At 44.3% G+C, this 10,154-nt stretch overlaps 1 protein-coding gene across 1 annotated transcript in view; it reads right to left on the reverse strand.

Moving 5' to 3' along the window:
- The window catches only part of T265_09275 (hypothetical protein), a gene marked incomplete at both ends in the record, with an annotated part of 83,403 nt that extends 82,193 nt beyond the window's left edge, over positions 1–1,210 (reverse strand). Inside the window, one exon of the mRNA XM_009175303.1 lies at positions 1,058–1,210. Within this exon, the coding sequence (XP_009173567.1) occupies positions 1,058–1,210 (153 nt within the window). The remainder of the gene's footprint in view (positions 1–1,057) is intronic.
- Between the last annotated feature and the right edge of the window lie 8,944 nt (positions 1,211–10,154).

Consider the following 10,154-nt stretch of genomic DNA (forward strand, 5'->3'; position numbering starts at 1 on the left):
AATCCCGATTTTGAATGGTCGGTGGTGTCCAGTCTCAACCTTACTGAGAGGGATCATATCTAACTGGGCCATTCTGAAGATCGTTCATAGGGAAGCTTCATGCTCATGAAGCACTGCACGACATCCAACCAACCAAATCTGCAGCTACACAATCGAAAATTTCAGCGGTCCGCATTCAGATTGACCAATAGTGTAGTCGTTTAAGTGAACGAGTGAGTTCTAATTCAGTTTGCAATGATTAACAGTAAATCGGAATATGCTTTAAGATTGGATCGTGAAACTCGTATCCCTTTGATTACTAAAAAGGACGAGAGGGTAGCCATATTTTGCTGGAAGGCCACCCAGTACTATTATAAGAAAATATTGAACAGAATTTTAATTAGTTCGATGGAATGTTAAATTCGTCCTGCACATATTTGGTCAAAGCAGGAATGACCTAGACGTGTCAAGGCCACCAACCACAAGAAACAGCAGGAAGTTTTGATTACCTACCTGAGTAGGGAAGGTATATAAGCCCACAAAAGAAAAATGACCCAGGACTTACCAGAATAATTATTTATGACAATCCTTCAAACGAGGTGAATCGCTGATTTGGGAGGCACAATAATCCCTTGGTGATATTGCATTGTCACAAACGTCCCAAGACATATGATGCGCGCAAATGGTTTGTTTGTCAGCACCGTTGAGTTGAAGGACTATATCATTCCCGTGATTTTAAACCACATACGACCTTCCCAGATCTCGGTCAGGTCGACAGGCAAGGATGATGTCAAGCGTGCAACGGCACCTATTCTCTGCACGGGGTTGCTTGCACACACTCACACACACACACAGCAAAGCGAATCAATTTTACTGTTTCCCTTGAAGGTGGTTGAATCTGCGAGCGTGGTTGCGAGTGTGGGTTGTATAACCCCGTACAGAGTGTGGCATTACCGATGTGTAATAGGTACGTGTTTGTGTTGATGTGGGTTAGAACGACTAAGTGCGAAACCGGTCAACGTTGGTGCAGTTGCAGTGTGTTTCCCCCAGTTGCAGCTGTTGTAGAAAAGCAACACACCAACTTCATGATTACGTTGTCGTGCCGCTCCGAACGTTGTTTTGTTGCACAAATGAAGATGAGATCCAGCTGGACAGCATCGCGTTCGGTGAGAGGCTTAGTTGACGCGCGTATACAGGCCCAAGGTATTACGGTAGTAACACCTACGCGCATGAGCGCAATCCGGCTGCACAGACTGCGCACGCAAGCAAACACACACAAACGCACATGCGCACACGTACACACGTCGGTCCAAAAACGGGTGCCATGACCGCTGCTGTATCGTCTGCCGCCAAAATCATACAATGCAGCGAATGCTTGTCAATCTACCGGTACGGAAAGATGTACATCATAATCGCGAAAGGCAAACACACAAAATCATGTGCACCATTCCCATTCGTGTGTGTGCGTGTGTGTGTGTGTGTGTGTGCGCGCTAGAGAAAAGAGCAGAGATCCCCCAGTAGCTGTCAGACAGAATACGGATGCGAATGTGTGGCAGCCACTTTGATAAACTGGATTAACTAAGACGAATGCCCTTTTGAGGTAAATTACCACCTACTTAGACCTATTGTGTAGATGAAAAGAAAAAATAGATCGGATATAAAATCCACAAAAAAACCGGGACAGATTTTCTTCGTGGTCCATCCGAAATTGCGTAGTTTCCTGCAGGAAACACCTTTCGTAGCCTGAAAAATTTGTAAAAATTGCGCGTATAAGCATCAAAAGAGAGCAAGTCTTCCGCGGTTATGTGCACACATTGCTAATTCCCGTTTGTAAGCTTGACGCATATCTTTGTAATGTACTACTCATAAGGTTGCTGAAAATCCGTCGACAGCCCTCGACCGGTTTCGCCCTTTTTGGGGCTGATCAGGTAGGCGCAGTCCCAGTGTTTCCGTCAACATTCTGTTCTACTTGAAACCAAACCCAGCTGAATCTCCCGTTTGTGATGTCCTCAGGAATTCGGTTTCCTCGGTCAAAGTTGTATAGTGGTCCGTTTTGTTCACAGACTGTGTGCATACCCGTCTTCGAATATTGTTTTCCCAACAACGTTTATCAGCGCTGGACGCCCTGAAGATTGGCCTGGTAGTGCAGATCCACGTGGCCATGCAGTTTTTGTGTGTGCATACCACTCTTGACTGCTATTCAGGTTCGGGCGAAATCTCATCAAAGCGAAAAATGTGTATGAATCTTAATTGATCTTTGAAGACGTCTTCGGGGAAAGTGACTGTTTCGGATATATTCCATTTGAAACTCGCCACAATGGCATTAAATTACGCAAGAGGTAATCGAAAAACAAGAGGTAAGGAGGTAAGAATATCATAAATGAGAGATTCAGTTGAGTCTCTCATGAAAACCAAACTGATTTGCAAATGAGTGTATTTCTCGAAATCAGTCCAATTTGGGTTCAAGTAGAACATAAGGTTGATGGAAACCCGGAGCTTGCGCCTACCTGATGAGCCCAAAGTGGAAGGGTGAAACCGGTCATGGGCTGTCGAAGAGCTTTCAGCAACCTTGTGAGTAGTTTTCTTTATGAAAAAGAGGTAAGGAAGTCAACCACCATCCATAGAAATCACCTAAATGGTAAGGTCCTACGTGTTAATAGATCTTTTGATGGTCAGTAAGACATTAGGCCCACTAGCCATCAATATCATTCGATTCAACTTTAGAAATAAGTCCCTAAGTGCACAGTTGAGTTAACTCTTCATTTTTGCCAGGTAGAAGAAAGCTTCGAAAGGCTGGATCATAATGGACTGACAAACCAAAGTTTATTCCGGACACCACAGATGACATTCCTCAGCAGCCGAACAATTGAAATCGCAGGAAGGAGAAAAAAATCAAACTGACAGCTGTCATTGAAAGGAAGGACATCATCTGACTGGTCAGTGGAACTATTGCATTCTCGGGGGCCGAATCGCCCGTGGACGAACCTAGATGTATTAAGGATGCCTCATCCCGCTATTGTACAACCAAACCAAAGTTTTCCACATTCATTCTTGCCGAATTCAATGCGGACTTCTCAAGTTGGTCACCAACTGGCTTCATACGGAATGCCGGCTTACATCTGTTTGGGTTTTGGAGGAGGAAGGAGACCGCCTCATCTTTGTTTTGGACTCTTCGATTGATGACTTAGATTTTGTACTAGGGTACACAGTTTGACACAGTGTGACACAGTGTGACAGATTCAGTACCACTCGAAACATTGGAGTATTTCAAGGATGTAGTCTTCTTGATTCACCCCCACCCTCAGGTTTTTATGAGAACTTACATGAATTGGCATTGACCCTCGCCGTCGGAGACTATAAACATCTGTCACAGTCGGAAGCATTTCGTTCCAGAGGTGAATCATGAAAGACAACCAATGTTACTGTTAACTGTCTTGACAAGGACTGCTTAAACTTTGTTCTACCTCACAGTGATATCTCAATGGAAGATACTACTCTGTTGGGTCCAATAATCTTTGTCAAACAAAGACTACCTGATCCGCTAGTGTTACAGTTCATCGATTGTCCTTATCCGCTAGTTGCTATAATGAATAGAAAGGCACTTGTATTCTTTCGCCCTGGATTATGGGAGCTATCATCAAGCCTAGTTAGCGTTACCCAACCTAAAACTGCCATCAAGGCCACGTCAATGTTTAGAGACATTGTCAGACATGACCCAGTCGTGCCCTCAATGGCGCTCGTGCATCCAATGCATAGCATTCAATGCATAGCTCCTTTCCCAACCCACCACTTGACAGCCCACTGACAGTGCTCGGTTTAAGCACCAATTTATCAGCTCCCGCTTGCAATGCGCATCGATGAACGAAACGGTGGCAGCTACAACCACTGTACGACGAGTACGCGGTTATTACAGCTGAAAATGATGATGATGATGATGATGATGATGATGATGATGATGATGATGATGATGATGATGATGACTAGTTAGGGTTAGAATCACAGACCGTCGATCAGAGAGGAAAGTAGTCATTCCACTCTAGCTCCAGCCGGAAAGTATTCATTCAACTGTGTTTTCCCCATGGGATTTTCGGTATCTGTAATGCAAAAAGGCAAAGTCGTGTCGATAAGGCGGCCAAATATGGGCATCAATATCTTGTCACCTAGCTTAGTGACTTAAAGGTAGGTAGGTATCACGTTCCCAAATAGGAAAGGTTTAACCAAAACCCAGAGTAAGGGGGTATGTCACGCTTGTCAGGATGAGGGAAGTTTGTATTCAAGTGTTTGTATTCAAACGTGACGAAGTTGAAGTAAAACTGGAAGGTCTGCCAAAGAAACAAATAGATTAATGCAAACGTAGATACAGGTTGCGCTCAAAATTAAAAAAACTGCCCTGTTGCGTACTGGTTCGGTCGCTGACGACTAAAACCAGAATAAACATGCTCAAAAGGAGAATTCTGGTACGGAAAGGCTTCTGTTGGGATGTGCCATCCGAACATGAACTGTGATGAACCGGTTTGAAGTTTAATGATCTCCCAGGATCAGAGAAAAACGGTTTATAGTAATTAAGTGCACAAGAGTGATAGGCTTTCTCATCTCAACAGAGTTGCACGATAATTGAGAAGTCGCCACTCAGATTTTACTCACCACTTCAATAGACGACTTAGCGTGTTCGTCCACATCATACAAAGGGAAAAGATCTACCCAGTCAATTGGAGACTTGGTCGAGATTTCATCCTCCAAGTGATGTGTACATCTTATGAAATTCCAGGACAATCCAAACCCGCAACTTCCCACCTGTTAGTTTGAACACTTGGTCGATCGGACACGAGCGGTCGATCAGCAGCGAGTGTAACTCGCACCTGAGCAGCACATGGCATTGCCCATCATTCAGTCGTGGACTCCACACGGCGTGGTAACGCGTTGACAAGCACCTCGAGGGACGCCTTCTCTGGTGGAAGGTTCGCTCGCCGCGTGAGTTATTCTTCCTCTCACATCTTGGTAGTGTGGGGAAAGTGGGAAAGTTACAGTGAAATTGGTCAAGCCCGAAAAATCGGTATTCACTGTCGAAATGTTCCATCCCTATTGGGAATCATCATCAGGATATTCCATGAAACTCTGTGGAATTTCAAAATCCCGGCTATCAGTTGAACACTTGACCACTAGTAGCTGGTTATCAGTGCAGATGGTTACGGGCTTTGTAGAATTTATGCTTAAACAACTCCAGTTTGGACTACCATCCACTTGTAACCATGATTAGCTAAAGTGCGCTATCGCGCACAACTCCATCAATCTGCTCACATTGGTTTACAAGACCGAACTCAAGGTCGTGTCAGTACCCCGAAATCCATCACACCGAAAACTAAAGTTTCTGGCTTGAACTGGTAGGATCAGAGAACAGAAAACTTTGTGCAGACTGTAGATACTGTTGTCAAGTGGGCGGAAGGACTTTAGCAAACTACACAGCTGCGGAGCACGTGACTTTGGGATGTAGCCGTGGGCCAGTCCACGAGAGGTAACTGCCGTTGGGAAAAATTCTGACCAAGCCAGACAACATAAGAATACCGAACAGTAGTTGTTTCCCAGTCAGTCATATGCAATAAATTTGTTATGGATGGTATGATGCAAAAAGTGTAGCAATTTGTCGAGGTCGAACTGACATTTGAGAGTGAACAGCTGTAGGAAGTTGACTTGCTAAATATGTGTGTTTACGTTGTCAGTCGACTGTTGTGGAATGTACAAATGGGGTTTGGTGGGGCCTGATTTTTCAACATGCTCCAGCTACATGTAGGTTAGATGAGGAAAGAAAATCTATTTAAATTGCGACCTATAGGAGGATGTCTCGTTCGATGTGTTGGTATTATCCGCATGAATGCCAGCTCTGCGAAAGCGCTAACCCATCATATTCTTTAGCTAGTGGAGAATAATCTGGAAAAGACATGAGAAATACCAATCTAGCGGATGACAGTGCGAGAAAATTCGGTAATTTCCAGTAAATAGTAGTGACAGTCGAGGTTGGAAAGCACCGCACAGCACTTTCATTGCTATTAAGAATTATCATCAGCGTCAAAACCCCACGAAATTCTAGAGGGTTTCGAATCCATGACTCTCCAGTTAATAGTCTGGAACCAAGGGTGGCTCATTCGATTATGAGGGGTGAGATGGCTCAAGTGGTTAGATAGAGCGAATTTACTTATCGGAAGGTCCGTGGTTCGAAACTGACCTCTGCCTCCGAATTCCTCTGTCTANNNTCTAGACTTGGCAACCCAACAGGATTATAGCCCTCGTGCCTCCTTCTGGCGGCATGGCAGCTAGGCGTCGAAAGGGTGTTAAAGCCGAACGATTTTTTTTACATTCGATTGCGGTTAACTTGCGCCGACAGCTTGCAGCTGAAAAGTTGTCACTCGAACAGCCAGTCAGAACGTGTGACCACGTGGTGTGGTTTCCTTTATTGGACGACGAGTGATGTTGCGAGTGCGAAATAATCACACTTCCACCCTCGTGACCGAACGGTTAAGTGTCGGGGTCTCACCGGAAGGTCGCAGGATAGAAAATCTCTGTTTCGTGAGGTGCGCACTGTTGATGACTTCCAGTAAAAATGAAATGGTCGGGCAGTGATTCTCGGGACGGAAGCTCAGATAATTTAACTGCTAAACTGTGCTGACCTTTAGGGGAGTATTCGAAGAAGTTAATCGCTTACATTAACGGTGACCTGATAAGTACTATGACAACGTATATTCGTAGTGCACTACTCATAAGTTTGCTGAAAGTTCGTCGAACGGTTTCGCCCTTCTTGGAGCTCATCAGGTAGGCGCAGTGCCCGAGTTTCCGTCAACCTTATGTTCTACTAAAACCAAATTGCACGAAATTAGTGAAATACATTCATTTACAAACTAATTTGGTTTTGCGAGAGACTCACCTATAACACAGTTGAATCTCTCGTTTGTGATGTATCCAGGCGACTGAATGTGCTGCAACAGGCCGCCTCATGTTTCAGTCGCTACGATATTCGAGATATCGCGATACATGTGTATTCGTAATGCACTGCTTATTAGATTGCTGAAAATTCATCGACAGCCCACGACCGGTTTGATTAGCATCGGAGTATATTCTACACATCAGCGTACCGTTCTCTGAGCAAAGTGCTCCAATTTATCCACTAGTTTTTGTTCCTTGCTTACCGGACTGCTTCTGCGATCCACATATACAATGCCTAGGGTTTCTCGAATATCGTGAAAGCACACCTTTTCAAAGTCATCGTAAGTCGGCTTAAGTCGTCTTCCATCGATTTGGTGACAGATTGAAGTCGACGTAAAGCTAGCAACAAATTGTCTAATTCAAAAAATCCTCAAACTGACAAAAAGTGCGCAAAAACTAAGTTCATTTGGTTTTATTTTCAGTGGCCAGATTTGGCCGCCGATGTCCTCAGCGAAATGTTTTTGCAAAGTACAATCCCCTCCATTGAACCTTACGTGTTGGGTTTTGAGCGTGAGTGGCAAACCATGGGGTGCAAAGAAGAGCACACGCAAATGAGCAGGCATCACAAGCTGAGGTTACTGAAGTGCCGTACAATGGAATCACGTCAATATCAGTCTAAGAACTTGGCGGTTAGACGAACCATTATTCACGTAGATGAAGAGTGAACGGATTCAACTCAAGGTTGGGTCATATGAACATTGATGTGGTTTACCTTTGTGAACTACATTTGAAAAAAGTGGAATTTCAATTAAAGAACCGCTCCCTGTAGTTATGGACGACAAGCTATTAAATACTCTTCACAAGACCTGGAACCTTGCATATAGACGAATTGAACTACATGTGAAAGGCAATCGATCCAGAATTACCAGTGTGGTTGGTTATTTCGAGGTTTGGAGTTCCAATTAGAGGAATGTTGGTTTTCCAATCAAAAAATCCACGACACCGCGTTTCATTGTGTCAACACGTTGTACCGATGTTTTTTTTATTAGGAGTCACTATGGGGTCAGTAGCCCTAATGATAAGAAGAACAGAAGCTCAGCATAAGCACATGCTCATTGGGAATCGAAGATGAAACAATGATATGCTACGATGTAGCCTCACTGATAACATCGGTTGATTTGAATGCAGCAAGGACAACGGCTGCTAGACATCTGGAACCATAAGAAGAACTGTTGGGAGAAGAGATCCAGATTTATGATTGACAACCTACTTCAAGTTCAAAGGAGAACATTATGAACAACTCAAAGGCGTGTCAATGAAATCATTGAACTGCGGATTCATCGAGGAAATTACAATGAAAGAACAGTAGCAGACTCTGCTATCAGATATCAGACCGAAAATATGGGTACGATATGTGGACGAGATATTTCCACCGGTAAAGAAAAATAACCTGTCACAAGCGAACCAAATGCTGAATATTGTCCTTCTCGATTTCCGTTGAACAATGGAAACGGACGAGGACAAAAACTCGGCGTTATTAGACGTCCCCGTCACAAAGACAACAGACGGCCAACTGTAGACTGAAGTATGTACGAAATGAACGCACGCAGACCAGATTCTGAAGTGCTACAGCAAACAGCCGAATTGTCACAAACGGAGCTGTGTACGAACCCTACTCGAGCGGATCAAGATACACTACAGCTCAGCAGGGTCGAAGACGAAAAAAGGACGAAGACTCTAAAATAATGGCTACCCAAGGAACTTTCTGTGGAGATGCTTGCAAAATCAACAGCCAAAACGGAGAGAGACTATGCTTTTGTACGTCAAAAACGTGGCGGAAATGACTGCAAGATCATAAAATCTAACTCGACCTCATTACAATCCCCCATTCATTTGTTTACTCCGCCCGTATATTTTGATCTGCAATCATTTTGCTCATGTGTAGCTTCCATTCACCTTGTCGTCCTGTCCGACACAGACATATTATCGTGTGTGAGTGGGCGCAGCTGATCTACCTACCCAATCGTGTCCCTACCCCGAGTCTGCCCTGACCTGCCTGCTCTGTCATGATTTCCGTGTAATCGCTAATCGGAGTCACGAGACTGGCCTCGGAAGTGACGACCTTAACTCACTCTAACGAGCTAACATTCAGCTCGCCGATGTTTGGTTTGATGACCTTGACACTGCGTTCTGCCGGTCACTTACAGCCTTGCGCACATGTTGAGCGTGGGTAACTTGGTTTTTTTAATAACTTTGCTCACCTTTTTGTAAATATTAGCGTAGACTTACGAACCGAGTTCTTCGTTTTGACGTCCAGATCAGTCATACCTACGTGTGACTCACGGTTCCATATCGAGAATCTCGACAAAGAAACAAATATTAGCGTAGACTTACGAACCGAGTTCTTCGTTTTGACGTCCAGATCAGTCATACCTACGTGTGACTCACGGTTCCATATCGAGAATCTCGACAAAGAAACTTAGCGAAATGGAATAACAGTCGTCTTCAAGCCCGTGAACACTCAAGCAACCAAATAAGTGGAACGGACTCGGGCCGCAAAGCAAGAAGGAAAGGGGTCCATTCAAAACGGAGGGAAAGAATTGTGGGACTAATGGCACCCAACGTACCAATCAGCTATAGGCAACTGGGGTAACAAAGCAACTCAGAATCTAAACTGACCAACCAAATCACGAGAAAACCACCTCAAGACCAACCAATCGATTTACAGGTGTTAGGTGCTGTATGAAAACCATATAAACTCAGGTAGAAAAGGAGGAATTCACCCATTCAAACCCACGCTGTCTGCATCACCTCGATTAATGATGAAACGCTTGTACACCAACAGCTAGGCTTGGTTAACAGGCCAGCAACTAGCTTGTCACTGGAGATCACCACCGTGAACTGTCTGTGGGAGCATATGCAGAAGAAGTGAGGTGGAAACCACACTTAACTGGGCTAGATTCTGTAGTGAAGTTACTCTTCAGTAAAGGGGCTGTGCTGAGCACAGACCAGTCCTACGCTGGACAGAAAACCTGAATGTTATTCTCTTAAGGATGAGCGATTTGTTATGAAAGGCCTTCTAAGGTCGGTCCCAAGAGGGTATATCTCGTAGAACAAAACAGTTCTGAAGCATTCATCGAGCCAGAAATTGTATATTTAGAAACACCTCCTATTCGAAATCTACGCTGTCTGCCTCATTCTAGTCTGCTGAAACTACACTGCATACAGAGATTGGAAATAAGGGATATCAACCCACGTTT

This window comes from Opisthorchis viverrini, assembly GCF_000715545.1.
Source record: "Opisthorchis viverrini unplaced genomic scaffold opera_v5_263, whole genome shotgun sequence".
NCBI lineage: Eukaryota > Metazoa > Platyhelminthes > Trematoda > Opisthorchiida > Opisthorchiidae > Opisthorchis > Opisthorchis viverrini.